The sequence below is a fragment of the Anoplopoma fimbria genome, chromosome 17 (genome assembly GCF_027596085.1).
Source record: "Anoplopoma fimbria isolate UVic2021 breed Golden Eagle Sablefish chromosome 17, Afim_UVic_2022, whole genome shotgun sequence".
Taxonomy (NCBI): Eukaryota; Metazoa; Chordata; class Actinopteri; order Perciformes; family Anoplopomatidae; genus Anoplopoma; species Anoplopoma fimbria.
Window position 1 is genome coordinate 14,501,557 of NC_072465.1, and position 16,807 is coordinate 14,518,363.

Consider the following 16,807-nt stretch of genomic DNA (forward strand, 5'->3'; position numbering starts at 1 on the left):
ATAAACAAACAAGATGTAATGTGTTGATCAGTGAGCTTTAGAGGTGTTTATAGCGTCTGGCTTCAGCTTCATACGAACAGACATGTATAAAAGGGTTATCAATCTTGTCATTTAACTATCAGGGAGAAAGTCAATAGACGAATGTCATAACATATTTTTCCACAGTCTCTGAAGTTTAAGTAACGCCAGCCTTACTGACAGCCACATATCTCGAGTTTACACACTCTTAATACATTTCTTCTCTTTGCCAGTGTGCACATGGACACATAGAAATTTGACTTGGCAGCTGGTGTTCCATAAGAGTCTTTGACTTTGCTGTAACAGGAAAAAATGTTGAATTCCTTTAAATGTTACGAATGTTCTTTAACACGCTAGCCTTATTTTTCCTCATATTTATCTCATTGTTTCACTCTCTTGTTCTGTACACCAGTTAACACTCACCACACACAGTTCCTCTCTGTTCCCATTAGCAAGGTCAAAAATCTCACTTTCACCTCTAATTTGAACTATTTTGTCTATGTTTGAATTGTTTTGTTAACTGCAAATCTATTTGTGTGTAGACCAGAGTATCCCGCTGGTAGATTACTAGGACAGCGGATGTCAGGGGACCACTATCTGATGTTTACAGTGACAGGACAATACTGTGTTCTCTGCCATCTCCCTGTATTGTCACTTAGGCTCTTATAAGGGATGGGGGGACAGTGAATACGTGAGAAAAGGTGGGAGTCACAAGATCACCATGAGACGTAGCGGAGTGAGTCACTTTCTACTCGGCTATATCATCCTGCTTCTCCTGACTGTCCACTTCCACTAATGAAAATCTGTACAACACTGGTTTGTCAAGAGAAACTTGTTTAGAGGTACTCTCTCTCTCTCTCTCTCTCTCTCTCTCTCTCTCTCTCTCTCTCTCTCTCTCCTCTTATTAGTCCTTGGATGAGTGATTCATTATATGGTGGATTGTTTGTGTTCACTGGTGGCTCACTGTTTACCAGGACTACGCTCAGATGTCTGAGCAGCATTCCCTGCAGTGAATCAGATGGTCTTCGTTCTGGTAAACAGCTGCTCTGATCTCTTGGTGACCCATAGACTACTGATACTCTACCGCAACATTCATACAGTATATCTGCTGTACAAGAGGTCAGGGGTTAAGGTCAGGTGGGTTTTAACTGGTGGATTTAATTGGGATCCAGAAGAACATTGTGTCCTCGACGCCATGCACCAGATTACATAAACATACACAGATCAGAAACTCCTAACTCCTCCCTGCAGATATTTTCTCACACAGCATTAGAGGGTTAATGAAGAACAGCTCGGCTCTTCGGCTTTATATAATCGGGTGGGCTTGTTACATCAAATATGGAGGAAAAAACTCTCTAAAGCTGGCGATCGGAACATTATCCATACAGTATAGTTATTGCTTCTCTATCCTAATCTAGAGAGCCAGAATAAAGCAAAGCTCAGAGTCTACAACTATGCTTCTGTTTATGTGAGGCTGTATCTAGGCTTTGAGCTAAATGCTAACATCATGTTAAAATGCTCACGATGACAATGTTTGCATGCTGATGTTTAGCAGGTATAATGTTTATCCTGTTCACCGTCTTTGTTTAGCATGTTAGCATGCTAACATTTGCTAATAAGCACTAAACATGAGGCACAGCTGAGGCTGATGGAAATGTCATTAGTTCAGCCGGTTTATAGTTTGCATCCAAAGCATTGGGCAAATTATTTTTTTACCTGATGAAGGAGCCAGATGAAAAGTCAATCACTAAAGTTATTAAATCCAGAGGGGGACATGAACCTCTAAACAAAATGCTAATCTATCCAATAGATAATGGGATATTTTATTGAACACATTGCCTTCCATAAAGCCACTCTGCTAACATGGCTAAAACAGGAATCACCATCCGTATGCCTTTAGCATTGCTCAATTTACAGAAAGATAGAGTGGAAGGAGTGAGGGGGAAACAAACAAAAGTGGCATGGGATGTCTAAATTGTAACTAAGGCTTTGTAAATAATAGCACTTTCAAATCCTAGAGGTGTTGAGAGGGGAGGCGTTTGCTGTGTTACCCTTTGTGATCCAGCTAATCTCACGCTAACAGCTGTGCTAAGTGCAGCATCAATGTAACTGTCTCATGGAACCTGTGTAAAGGTTCCCTAATGTCCATGCTCTTAACGTTTACACAGCCATGACAGCCAAAGGACCCCATCAGAGATGAGTAGTCTCTTGTTTTAACACAATGAATTGCAAAGTGTCTAAATGTCTAAAATAACCAACAGAAGACAACTGTACCTGAACAGAATATACAAAAATATTTCTAAAGTATCACTCAAACAATACAACACACAATGAAGACCTACTTTGTCTTTTAAAAGCAAGACAATTCCTTAAATTCACTGCTATAACCTTTATTACAGTAATTAAAGGGTATCCAGCTACAGATAACTTTTCATTGAAACATCCTGACTACACCTTCTCCACCCACATACTGACACACTCACTCATTATAATCCATCTATGGGCACTGCAATTACGTCAGGGAAAAAAGTCTGGTGCCACATCATGTATGAAGTGGAAAATGAATGTGAGGCGGATCAATGCAGCTATGTGTCAAAGAGCAGTGAGACGAAACAATCCAACCGACCAGAGAATGTGGTGCGAGTGACAAGCCACAACATAACCCTGCAAGAGTCAAATGTGCTTCACTGGACTGTAGTCATTGGGTTTATTCCAGATTATTCCAGAAAACTAAACGTACACTCATAGCTTTCTTTGCCTGTCTTGTCCTGTCTTGGTTATTTTAAGCTGTGGTTGTTGCAGGGAGAATGAGTGTACTACTGCTCTAATGTGGGTACAAATATCTTTCCACGTCTTGTTTGGTGGTTTGTCTGGCCGAGAAAAGGCTCACATGCTCACACACTTACTCACTCTCATATTAAGTGCTCAGAAATATCATTTTCACATTGGATGTTTTTACAGTGGATGTGTTTGACAGATGTTAAAATCTGGGTCAACGCTTCAGCAACACACACATCTCTGTTGTTTTACCTCTAAGAGCTTCTCTGTCCTTGTGTTAACTGACTTGAATGTTTTTCACTACATCTAACTATTTAACTAGCAATTAGAACATACAGACAAGTTACAAATTAAAGGAAAACCTGAATAATCTAGTGGAGAAACAAACACAAATACTTCGATGCATGTGTTCTGCATGATACAGTTATGTACTTGACATCAATTCAAGCTCAAGATTGCAAGAGGAAAATATCTAAGTGACATTGAAATGTGGTGAATTATTGGGACACAGATGGGAAGACTCTTCACAAAGACTGAATGATTGAAGTGGCACCAGCTTTCAGCTCTATCTCAGCCACACAGGCCTGAATGCTTGGCCCCACAGTGTGTTGGACATTAGCCTGGCATGAATCGGGTCCACCTGTCACTGCATTTATCATCAATCTGTATGAATATGTGAAATACACATGTGAAGCTGTTCAACAGACAACAGATTCCTGTGGACTTGATGACATAAATAAACTTTAAGAGCAGCTGTTGAGGGCGTGACACAAGCCCTGATGACAGCTGGTGAGAAATGAGACAAAACAGTTTGTGACACCATTGAGGAGTTACATAATCCCAGCTCTCATTAGGTTCTGTCCAAAAGAAAACTGACAGAGCACCAGTCTCTGTATGTGTATTGTGTATGTAACCTCAACATTCAGGACTTGTTTATCTTGTTCAGTTGGGGTAAGTGACACGTACTGTTGATGTGCTGCTCTGGTGCTTCAATGAGGTCAAGACAAAAATGTCCTCCCTACCATCTATCTATCTAGAAAAGAAAAGAACAGAGTAGAAGAGAATGGAGACCTATTGATGCTAGTGTAGTGTTATTGATATACAGTATATGTGCATGCTATCAATCTATCAATCTATCCATATACGTATATGTGTTCAGGTCTATGGTATCATAAATTCTCCCTCTGATCAATTGTCATTTTATTCCTTCCCCTGGTGTCTGGGTGTTGTTATCTGATCGCGCTGTTGACCATAGTTCAAGGAGGTTTGCATAATATGCTGTGACACCATAGTCTTTGGACATGACGTGTAGGATCCTAACCTGCATACAAAGAAATACCTACATTATATTTTACAATGTAATATTGAAACTGTACATGTAAATTATCTACTTTTCCAATTTCCTATAAAAAATGATTGCCTCTCAGAAGGTAAGTCATTTTTCCATTGAATAAACTCATTGAATAATCTCAAAGCAGTGCTCTGTCCCTGGAAGTTCAGCTTTACACCACTTTCTTGTTATTTAATTTAGCTGGCTATGAGCCGAATGTGTGCCAGGTATCTATCTCTTCTTTGTATGACCTCTCGCCATGACATATTCCGTAATGGTTACATTTACATTGTTCAAGTAAGGCTTATGGTCACTTTAACTTTGAGTATAGTATAGTACACCTGGGTGAATGCTCCTGTCTGGGTTATTTAAAGCTTACTTTCACTTCTCTGTTGTTGCTGCAGGGAGGTTGATAGTGAATGTGCTGTACTGCAGACTCAAACATGTTTTTTTCACATCCTGTTTCGCTTGGAGGTTTGACAAAGAAGTGTCTTCTCTTTTGCAGAACGAGATCATGTCTGCACAAGAATGCCTTTTAAAGCCATCTGGCAGAGAAGCTCAGATTAACATAATAAAGATAACAAATATCATAAACTTTGATCTGTGACGACTGTCATACCTTGTGCTCAGACACCAACATTTTTTACTACAGGCCATAATTATGCAAGCACATACACACAAACACCTGCGTGTGTACCTCTGCGTTGCATTGATTCGGTATCATTGGTGTCAGAATTAGCACACCAGCTCTTACATCATGCTTCACATTTACACGTGTGCTATTAGGGTCAATAAGGCTTTACTAGATCTTTTAGTACATTGCAAAACCCTTATTTTGATCCAATAACATCCAGTTTGAACACACTTAGAGTAAACCTGTGAGTTCAATGTGGTGCTAACTGATGTTTCGTTGCGAGATTCTTAAATCAAGCATGCTACCTAATATAGCGAAAAGAAGCTCTTCTACAGCATGATGTTAGCTTAAATTCAGTTCTTTGCCATGTGTCATTGATTCAATTTACGTTAATATTTTTGTAATAGCAATGAGACCAAGCCACCCATGCATTTTGTGGTGCAGAAATGCTAAAAATACCAGTGCTGTTGCCATGGTAATGTATGTCACTGTAACACATTTCAGATCAGTCACCAAAGCAACTATCAGTGTCCCACAACTGAAAACACACATACATTTCACAGAGACAAAACACAGACAAAATGAGCCCACTCATCCGAAGAGGCAAAAAGACAAAAAAAATTACATAACAGGGGAGGAAATGCCTCATTTCACACGGGACAGAGCGCTGTCTTATTCCCTAAATCAAATTTATTTCTGGGCTTCATCATCAAAAATATAAGAACAAGCTTGAGTCTATGCCATACAGGAGAAAAACAAACTCAGCTAAATCTGTTTTGATGCAGGCAGTAGATGAGCGGGAAAGGTTTGGTTATTTTTAGATGTAGAAAGAGAAAAATGATAATCCCTCTCTTCTCGTGCTTCGTGCTATCATCTCTATCTGCCCCATAATGTCCTGGACACACTGACAGATAAAAAACAGAATGACATAAAGCTTCATACCTGTAAAAAAAATTGAAACATGTGCAGCCAAAACTGGTTTTGAAGCAGCTTAATCCATTCAAGCACAAACCAGATAAGATATATGAAAGTGTGGGTATGTGGGTCATCTAAAGGCTCTGAGTCAGCTAAGTGAACTGTGGATCTGACTATGATGTGTGGTTGTAGCAGGAGAGTGCTACGTGATGCTCCTGAGGGCCTGCAGTTTGTTTGCTCAAATACAATACATATTTACATACTCCACCCAATTCGATCCCTGGCTCCGGCAGTCCATGCCGGTGTGTCCTTGGGCAAGACACTTAACCCCAAATTGCTCCCGCAGGCTGTTCCTGTGGTGTATGTATGTGTATGAATGTTAGTTAGGGTTCTGATGTGCAGGTGGCACCTTGCATGGTGGCTCCTGTCATCAGTGTATGAATGGGTGTGAATGGGTGATTGATTGGTAATGTCAAAGCGCTTTGAGTGGTCTGAAGACTAGAAAAGCGCTATACAAGTACAATCAATTATTATTATTATAATTCACGTCATACAATTGTCCTGCGTTGAAAGCAGGTAGGTGTTACTGTAGCTACGGCATCGCCTAGCCTCTGGAAACGTCACCAATAACCCCACCCTTTCTGTAAAGCAGGTGTGCCGAGTTGCTGTACAGCAATGGAGCATATCAAGACATACTTTCCACACAGCAAGTATTTCTGTGGACTTAGCCTCCTTAGCTCAGCGTGTTTTCTGGTGCTGGCGAGCCAATAAGGCTCACTCATTTGACCAGGAAGTGCAGAGCTCAGGGTACAGTTCTTAAAACAAAGTAGTGGTCATCTGAGGTTGCTGCTTCGGATCTGTTGGTACACGTGGCTGCTGGCTAACACCTTGCAATACTTCCTGCTTAGCATTACGGCTTAACTGGAAGTTTTTCATGTTTTAAGTGTATAATCTGAGCCTTAGTGCAGATCAGTCACCGATGTCACCGCCGAATGGCAAAAACCTCAACTAAACTGCTTAATAATGAACTCTAGCTATGATGGCGCATGCAACGTGAGGTGTGAAATCTTTGTATTTACGCTTTCTCAAGCACATTTGTGCAAAAAACAAAATGTAAAACCTGAATGATAAAAGCCTGTTCTTTTGGTAGAGACTTTCCTCCAGATGGATTTTGTCTTAAGTATATCAATTACAGCTCCTACTGTAATGGTTACTATTCATTGTAACTCATTGCATTGAAACTCACAGCAGTGTTCAGTAATGTCCTTAATTATAGCATCAACTCTGAACCAAATAGTTTTATTGAAGTTACTTGAAAATACTCTATAATAATAATTATAATGTCATTCACTCAAGACTTTCGGTCACATACTTTACTATCAAACAACATCCATTGGAGTCAGCAGAGCCCACAGCGCGGTTTTGTCTTGCTCTTCCTTTTGGTGTTTGAATTACAGATAAAACAAAATATCTGATCTAAAAGCACACACACACACACACAAACCTTTTTTCCTGTTGTCGTAAGGGGAGCATTCTTCTGCCAAGTGTAGCATTATAATAGAGTGATCTAAAGAGGATTCACAGGTGGCCTGATCATGACGTTGTTCACACAACTCCGGTTCACTAAAATATAAATCTTAATCAGCAGTCAAACTGGTTAGATATCAGATGCTTGGACCGCTGTTTCCATTGGTCTGGGTGAGTTCAAAATAGTAAAATTGTTAGTCAATAATGTTTTCATGCACTTTGTTGTTAGATATGCAACTTGCATAAATGAACACAATATGGAGAGAAGCTTTTACCACAAATGAATGCCTTTATTTTTCAAGACACTGTTAACACACAGGTATACAAGAGAACAATCATCTCTTGCAATAATAAAATAAATCAAAGTTGGTATCAGAACGGATAGAGTGGTAGTATGGAATGTAGCGGTTTCCATTATTTATTTTTTTAACAATCCTTTCAAATAAATAATCTCTATATAGTCTTTGTAGCTAGTGTTTTTAATCAATATATTCTCTTTGTTTAGTCAAAGTTTCAGGAATGAAGAGGAGAAAATCAGACAAAAACAAGGACAGTTACAAAACAAGGACATTACCTTCTCAAAAGTCTTTCTTTCATATGCAAAAAAATACATGGGGAGGGCAACTGTTGAAAAAAGGCAAATCCCTTCTTCTAGACCAAAATAATCTTGTTCTTCCCCCAAAAAATTGTAAATACGAGTGCCCTGTGGACACACAAACCATGTTTGTTGCAAGGGCCTGCAGAGACACCAATAGAAACAAAAAATGTCCTTCTCAAAAGCTTAAATTGTTTAAATTGCTACAAGGGTACTGACCCAGCCAGCCAAGGTCAGCTTGTACAGTCAACTTCCCCACTAGTAATGTGCTGTGCAGGACCGGCGGTCCAAACTTCATCCAAAAAAAAGAGAACAACATGTCATATCACAGGTAAAGCACCACGTTAGGCTCCTAGAACTACACTTGAGCTTCAATTATTTTTGCCTCACTCTTTCTCTCTCAGAGAGAACTTAACAATAAAGAAACTTGTCTCTACCAGAAGAGGAGAGGGGAAGTGGGGTCCTAGGATGGTACAGGAGTCCCTGTGTTTGTTGAAAGACCGCCGTCTCATACAACGTTTCTCCTACCATTTATAACAAAGAAAAGGAGCAGTCCCAGAAAGAGAAAAGTGCAAGCAAGGGCACAGGACGCCCTGTCCTCTGTCAGGTGAGGGAGAGCGCGGGACACTCTCCTCTGACACTGAGCCGTCTGAGGTTCCCTCCAAGCAGAGAATGGTCAGACCCCCACGTAGGCGTTAGGGCGATGCACCTTGGAGTAGCAGGGTTTCAGATCAATGAGCTCTTCCCATGCTTGAAATTTAGACCATGTTGGCTCAGGTTGAGCCTCAGTCAGTACTGTGATCCTCCAGCTCGGAGATAATGGTGATCAGGTTCTGAAGGCCGAAAATGAAACCACTGTCCTGGCCTTCATGCACCACACTGTCCTCCCCATAGTGCCGACACGTAGTGTGAGCAAAGTCAATCATGCGCACGTCTACCGCCGGGCTGCTGGCCTCTCCTGTGCTGTGGGAGGAGCGACTGCTGCCACTGTTGCTGCTCCCTCCGGCCACACCGGCGGTGCCACCGGCTGAGGAGGATCGAGGGAAACCAAAGGCCCCTTCCTCCTCTTCCTCCTCCTCCTCATCATCATCGTCATCGTCCTCTATCTCCTCCTCTTCTTCGTCATCTGATGGTTCATCCTCATCACCTTCCTCCCCACCACGGTGTCTAGGTCTAGCACGAGTCCTGGGAGGGTCTCCGTCGTAGATGATGAGCAGGGAGCTGGAGTAGAAGCGGTAGGACTCGCAGGCCTCCAGGGCGGCTTGCATTTCCCGGAGTCTGCGCAGCACTGGGGACAGCAGCTCTCGCCACAGGCGACACCCATTGTGGAAGAACTGGTAGAGCGCCTCCTTGAAGCCTGCAAGAGTCAGCTTACGGCCGTGGTACTTATTCATGAACATCAGCTGGCCAGAGTCTGACTGGTACACCTGCAGGTAACACAGAAACATGAGCACTACAGCTCCACGTGTATCCAACACACAAAAAAAACTTTAATGAAAGGAGTTGTGTTGCATCTCTACCGTACCTGCATGCCACAAAGTCGCACTCCAATAGAAGCAGATGTGCTCTGTTGACACTTGCGAATCTGATTGGCTTTCTTCTCCTCTGATGCATCATCTCCATGTTGGCGAGTTCCCATCTTCAAGTCTAAGACACATGGTACTGTGTAGCGCCACGTCAGGTTCTCCAAAAGAATAAATTCTGTGAAAGAGTGTTAAGGATCACACAATAACAAAAGACCTTTAAACTAACTCACATTGTGCCTGTTTATGTTAAAATCTAAGACCAATCTGTCTACTTCAGTGCACAGTACACTGAGACACCCAGATCCGGCTGTTTATTCATGAAAGGATACTGTATTGGTTACGGTGCTTTGCATTCTCCTTCATCCTTTGTAAGTGCTGCTGGTGACATTTGAGACTCCAAGGGTTGTGTTTGATCTGTGGCACAACGTTGCCTTTTTCCAGGCTGAAGTAGAGAACCTCGGCCTGCTGCTGCATCTCCTCACGATTATAACTGCAAAAGTAACAACACAGAAAAGATGTCAGCATTGTTGTTACAGAACGTATTAATGAAATGTTTAAGCGTTATGATAAGCATCTTCACCTCATGATCTTGTCTTCTTTACGGCTGTGTCGAGCTCTGTCTTTGCTGTAGTTGTCATTCTCCAAAAGCAACGAGGACGGCTTTTTGTTGCTCAACTTCAGGATCTTGGTCTTGGGTTCACAGTCTGCTGAGGGATCTTTGTTTTCCAGGTCCCCAGATTCACTGTGGAGGGGGTATGCGATGAGGCACAGGTTCCCTTCCTCATCCTCTTCAAAACTGACTGACACTACACCTGAGAGAGGGTGAAAGGAGCACCAGAGAGAGGTTATTAGCACTGGATTCTTAAGCAAATGATATTATGGTAATAATTTATACATTTGTGATTCATATTAAGAAGTCATTTATCCAATTACAGAGAACATGCCTTACCAAATAGTTTTTTATTCACATTTAAAAAACACATTTCCACATTCATACAGCCATTTGCACGTTCACATCTCGACACGCACAAATGCACACAGAAAAATGTTTTATGGCGGTTTAGACTGACAGATGGAAGTGGACAGTAGAATATTAACAAACAGAGCATTTCATACGAAGATCGAAATATTTCAGAACATAAAGTGTTTTAATAACTAGGTATTCAGGAAACAAGAGACAAAATACCACACAAGGCTGAAATGTGTCAAACACAGCAGGAGATTTATTAAGCAATTGCTAAAACATCCTCATGAAACACACAATAAGTCATTATACAGAATTTCAAGCGGTCTGCAATGACATGAGAAAATGAAGTACAGTTCTCTCTTTCCACATACAACAACACACATCAAACAGCTAAATAAGCAACAGAGAACTACATCACATACAATCAGTACTTAACAATGATTCAGTGACAATCATTCTGTCTACACAGTTTATAATTACAGGTCTTAAATGAAACAAGAACATTTAAAGATGTTATGCTGTTTGCTTAGAGTTGAGTATCAACCAGTTTCACAAACTCAAAAACAAACCAGAGAGGGATGGAAGGGCTAAAATCCTACCAATAATCAATAAACACAGTCTACCTTAATGTCAAAGATAATTTATTACATGACCCTCAGGCAACACAGTAGACCCCCTGTCCTTAGTAAAAGTCCCTAAAAGGGCCTGTGTGTGCAGGGTGGGGGAGGTGTAGCACTGAGAATAAACATCACAGCTGCAGGGGCTGATACAGATAAAACCACAGACAGGAAGGAAGGAAGTGGCCCAAACTGACCGACAGAGAAAGTGGCAGAGATATGGACACAGCATCCAAGTCAATACATGATACACTTTGCATCCAACAGCACAAGTAGTAGTTTATAAAACAGCCACTGGATGGCAGAGAATTAGCAGCCATTTACCCTAAAAACAACCTGACCTAATTGACTCGATGTTTTAAAAGCAATGGATTGTTTTAGCGTGGCAAATGGTTGGCCTGCTGACCCAGCGTCCATGTTTCTTCTGCAGCCCACGGCCATGCTGATGTCATGTGCTCTGACATCACCATCCTGCAGGAGGCCCTGCCTCTTCCTGATGGACTGTGCCGTCTACTCAGAGCTGCACTGTCATCACACCACCTCAGTGAGTGTGAGGACTTGTGAGTCACTCTGACTTAATTCACAGGACAGGCTCATAAATTGGTGAAAATTAATATTTATAGCCTAATTCGCTGTAATATAACAGCGGGCACCTGGCGTAGTTGAAGATCACTATCAAAGAGTATTGTTTTATGAGGTTCAAAAGTTCTGGTTGTCAAATCTGGCTTTGATGTCTGTATTTTGTAATTGAAATATTCTGCACCATCTCCAATGATTTTACTGATGCCTAAAAGCTTTCTAAGTATTTCCCTAACTTCTCATCTCACATCTTATTATGATTACAGGCCACTATAAGATGTCACTGTAATTTTCTTTTAAATGTCTTTAGCTATAAATTTCATAAACACCCCAAATTACTATGTTCTTTAATAAGCAAAGCAGAGCACATCTATTTCTCTTGTTATTGTGTGACATGTAATAATTGTGTCACAGGCCCCAGGAGTCCTCTGTGGTCTACTCTCCCAAACCCCACTCCTCATTCTGGCTCTTTTTATAGTCCCACGCTGCATTACTGAAGAGTCAGGTACCAGTATGTTTTATGTTTAATCTCTGTCATATGGTCACCTCAAGACTTCTGTCTCAGAATGCACTAGGTGTCATTGAATGTGGCTGGGACTGTGAGACACGGTTGACCTGGACGCAACCAGAGAAACACTATACTTTAATTCCATGTGTTTTTTTTGTGTACATGTTTCTGTGACGGAACTGGAAATCTCCTCAAGTGACTTGTGAATTACTCCACTGGAGATCTGACCCGTTTATTTTTGATCCCAGTGGAAACTACATCTCATTCAGGAAACATGAGCAGTCTTAAGAGCCTGGCACGTCACATGAAAGTCCTCTGGCTCCACGTCCTGGTCAGGCCCCTCAGCCTGGATGCTACTTGATAACCCCCCCCACCCTCCCCTGCAGATGAACAAGAGGTCCACATCCAGATAACTGGTCTTGGTGCCTGCACATTGCTCCATCATGACATATTATGTGCCATTTAAAAAGAGGAATGCATCGATCTATAAATATCACAATACATATTGCGGTGTGTTGTGGGGGTACACCATGTTCTCGGAGCCCTTGCAGCCATCCATTACAACCCACACACAAATGATATCCTCACGATTTGAACATTTACATTTATTTTTTTTTGTAACATTAAATGCAGCAAAGACAGCCTTGCATAATACACACAAATAAAAGGGGGAAAAGCGTTAAAGCTGGGTACCGTCACCAACACAGCTGGACCCTGTCAGCAGATCTTGAGATGGGGGGGGGGGGGGGGTCTTACCTTTATACTGAGGGGTGAACTTCCTCATCTCCGGAGGAAGGCTCTTGTAGAACTGGTGCTCTCTCGGTATGAGGGGCTTGCATATTGTTTGTTCCCCGAACCGGAGCACACATGAGTGGCCTCCCACCTGGTGCACGAAGGGCTCAAGCATCACCCCTTTTCCGGGATACGGAGTCCCGTCCGCCTGCATGAGGGCTTCCAGAGCGGGACTCATCCTCACTCCGCATCGGACAACTGAGCCGGGGAGACCCCCGTCGCTCGGGAGGCAAGAGGCTCGGCCGCTCGTTTGGCTCCCTATCCTCGAGCTATTTCTGGTTAGCTCGCGCGGGGGCGCTACTGGTCGCCTGCACAAGCACAGCAGTGGAAAGAAAAAAAAGAAAAAAAACAAAGGGCTGGACAGGAAGGACAGAGGCCACGAAAGATCCCTTATTCCCCCTCTTTTCCTTTACGAAGGACAGGTTTTTAAATCTCCTCCGTCGTGTTGGATAATCTCCGTATTTGTATGTGTAATAAAACGCTACTCACGCAGCTTCAGAGCTGCTTAAAAACGTTTCACAGCGACGGTTTTGTTTCCGTCGTCTCCGTCGTGTGGCTGTTACCGAAACTGACGGCAGAGCTGATCCTCTGGCTGGAAAAACAGCAGAAGCAGCCAGCAAGTCCCGCCTCTCCTCGCGGCCGGCCAATCACAGAGCCGGAGCTGTCGCTGGGAGGAGACAAGGCACCTAGGAGAGGATCAAGCAGATCGAGCAAACAAAGAGGAAGGAGAGAAAAAAAAAAACAGGGGGGTAGGGGGAGGGGTGAACAGGAAAAATACTCGACACATAAACAAAACACTCGCTGAGGACATGTTTTTCAATGTTCTTGCGAGCTACTTTGGAGACAGGCTGCAGGTTGCATTGTTAGTTTAATGGTATTCTTGCTACGTCAGATGGCAGTGGGAGGCAAAATGCAGCAGGGGGTTTAAAATGGCAAGAAGGAAATCGGAACTGCACACAAGTCATTTCTTTTGATTATACCATTTCGACTTTCATTTTCATGTCTCAGCAATAAGCTGGGTAAACCTGAAGGGTGTGTTTAGATGGCATCGTAGACGTGAGGCATATGTACTTGCAGTGGATGTCAGGTCAATGTGAAAGTTAGATTTTAAACAAATATAACAGCGAAATAAATATATTGTATGATTATGACGGTTGAGAGGACCTTCAAGAAAAAGGCCTTTGTTACTGTGGCACAAAAAGCCAGGATTTAACTCAGAGACTAACGCTATGTTCACATCATATAGAATGGAAAGATTCCCATGTTCCCGAATTAGAAAACCTTTAATTTTATAATCCATCACATTTAATGGTTTTATTAAGAATGAAATGATATCTGGTTTGACTTGGAAATTGTCAAGGTGATCACTCTTAACAAGTTGGACACTTGTCATTACAGCAATATTTGACATGAGGCCGTGTTCAGACCAATAACAGAGCTGCATCAAAAAAAAAAGCACAAGTGGCTGCTTAAGTGTGATAAATGTTGAGTTCTGGTGAGAATCTTCCAGACTTTTCTTTTACAACAACAGACAGTACTGCGGTTAGCCATTTGTAAAAACGGTTTGCATGGCTGACTCTCAATGCTGTATCCAGCTCTCTTTACATCCATGTTTTAAAGACATGGTTATTTTACTACGCGGCAGGAACATACATCTCTGGAAAGTTATCATGGCCACAACATGTTCCCCCAGAATGGCAAAAGACAGGGATATGTATCAGCAGACAGTAGGCCCTTACACAGGCTTGACTGACCAATACATGTCATTCCCACAGTTGTCACACTGCAATGTGGCAACAGCTGGGCCAGGTTAATTTTTTTTGTTGGAGAGTCATATTATCTTAAGTGGGAAAAGGTTCTTCTGTTTTTTGTGGGCGTGAGATGTGAACCTGAACAGAATCAAATTTATTAATGTGAATAAACTGCTTTTATGTCTTTAAGACATTTTATTAAAGTATGCAACACATGCAAGACACAGCGAGATAACACACAAGCTGAATACAATACTGGATTTTACACTGGAGGTGTAAAGCCCTAAAGCTAGTTTGTATTGTTATTATTTTTCAGTATAATAGATTGTCAGGAGAAAAACAACCCTGGGTGGAGGCTGTGAGTAATATCTACAAAAATCAGTATGAAGTAATGCTTCGGATGTACAGACCAAACTGTAAATGTCTTTATGAGTGGCAGGCGACCTAATGAGTGTAACTGGTGTGCCAGGCCAGACAAAGCTGAGGTACTGTAGGCAAGTCTTAGGTCACTAGACAGCCTAATCATGCACTAATCTCTGATGTTCCAGTTCTGCACTGGGATTACAAATGGGAAGAAAGGATCCCAGAGCCAGGCACGGATGAGATTAAATGATCAGCACTCGAACAGGGCACCCACTCATCTCTTTCCACTGGTCACACAGGTAGGGACTATTTGGTGGTCTGGTGTGAAATGTGGATACGAACAAAATAAAAGAACAGAGAGTGTGTGTATAGCAATGTGTGTGTGTGTGTGTGTGTGTGTGTGTGTGTGTGTGTGTGTGTGTGTGTGTGTGTGTGTGTGTGTGTGTGTGTGTGTGTGTATTAGATGGTACACACTGGTCTTCCCAGACGTTCTGATCCCAGGATCAACAGAACAATACTGACTTAATCATGCCAGTCCATTTTTCGGGAAACACAACCGTGGCCGTGTACAGTTACCGTGTGAAGGGTTTACTTGTGTGATTGCAAATGTGTAGAGCGGGCCTCAACACAGGGGTCGAGATGAACACGTGTTACTGTCTGTTTTCTAAATTTGGTACCGTCCACGATGTTCAGTCAGATATTTAGAAGCCCAGAGATCTCATTCTAAAATGTATTTTTCTAAGATATCTTCCCCCAGAAAAAAACACATTTACACTCCATGTCTATCATAGTGCTTCTAAACTTAAAACTGAAATAAAGCACAGAACTCCTCAACATCGTTTCTTAGGAAAACTGTGACTCTACAAATCCCACAAAGATTATATATACAGTATGAAAGATACAAGAAAGTGTGTGTTCATGTGTATGAGCTGCCGACTTTCTAGCCGAGTCACCGTGGCCTCGTTGGGCATCGGTGTTATGTCAGCTCAGCACGGCTTCCCCTCTCATGTCATGGGTCCATGCACCAAGACAATAGATCCAGGCTGCACCACGGGGCCCTCAATCCAGCTATGAAACAGAACAGTGATGCAACGTCCAACAACCTCCTCAGTGCACATTGTACAATGGTGGCCTTCTACAAACACAGGAGTCATTGTAAACTCCACCCACCAGAGACGCAGCAGATGCCTCTAGAAATCCAGCCTTGTACAAATCCATCAGCACTTACAAAATTGTAATGGTGAAATGTGTTCTTCTTATTTTAAATCCAGTACAACAGACATGGTCCTGGTACCAGTCACAGCCGGACAGTGTGCTGTGTATGTGATTGGTACTCTCTATCGATCAGATATTGGAATCGTATTGTATTTTTCAAAAACTCAGATAAGGTCACTTTAGTTTGGAAGTAGGTTTTCTATTGTCTTGTTCGCCTCAATACTTTCACATGAGGCCAAAAACACCCACTTCTTGAAGGTTGATGAGAGCTGCAGTTGTAGATGATGTTTTCCCCCATTACCACAAGAGCAGAGGCCGAGGTACCGCTAAGACACCAACTAATGCTAGTTAGCCTGCTTAGCAAGGTTCTTTGACTCCTTAGAGTGTCTTTCAGTACAACCCAACACTGAACAAGACATTTTTTGGTGACCAAAATGTTACAATTAACCTTCATGAACTGAAAAATACTCTGAAAGGGTTCAAGTTTTAAGACAGAAAAATGCACCACTTCCAGCGACTTGTCCATCACAAGGTAGCTATGCCCTAAAACAAACACTACTTTATCATATGTTTTACACTAAATTGGACAATAGTTAACTAAATGAACGATATGCTGTATTGAAGAAGACTTGAAACTAGCAATTGAGACCGTAAACTCATGTTTATATTTTTACTGAGATAATAAATCAAGC

The 16,807-nt window shown here is 42.0% G+C and overlaps 1 protein-coding gene across 1 annotated transcript; it reads right to left on the reverse strand.

The window, feature by feature from the left end:
* Window positions 1-7,477: 7,477 nt before the first annotated feature.
* On the reverse strand, window positions 7,478-13,426 carry LOC129106052 (inositol hexakisphosphate kinase 2-like). The gene is made up of 5 exons (XM_054617362.1): window positions 12,751-13,426; window positions 9,904-10,135; window positions 9,653-9,813; window positions 9,323-9,498; window positions 7,478-9,224 (listed from the first exon to the last, which is right to left on the reverse strand). Exons 1-5 carry the CDS (start codon window positions 12,962-12,964, stop codon window positions 8,583-8,585), a joined length of 1,425 nt encoding a protein of 474 aa, XP_054473337.1. The 5' UTR covers window positions 12,965-13,426; the 3' UTR covers window positions 7,478-8,582.
* Window positions 13,427-16,807: the final 3,381 nt, after the last annotated feature.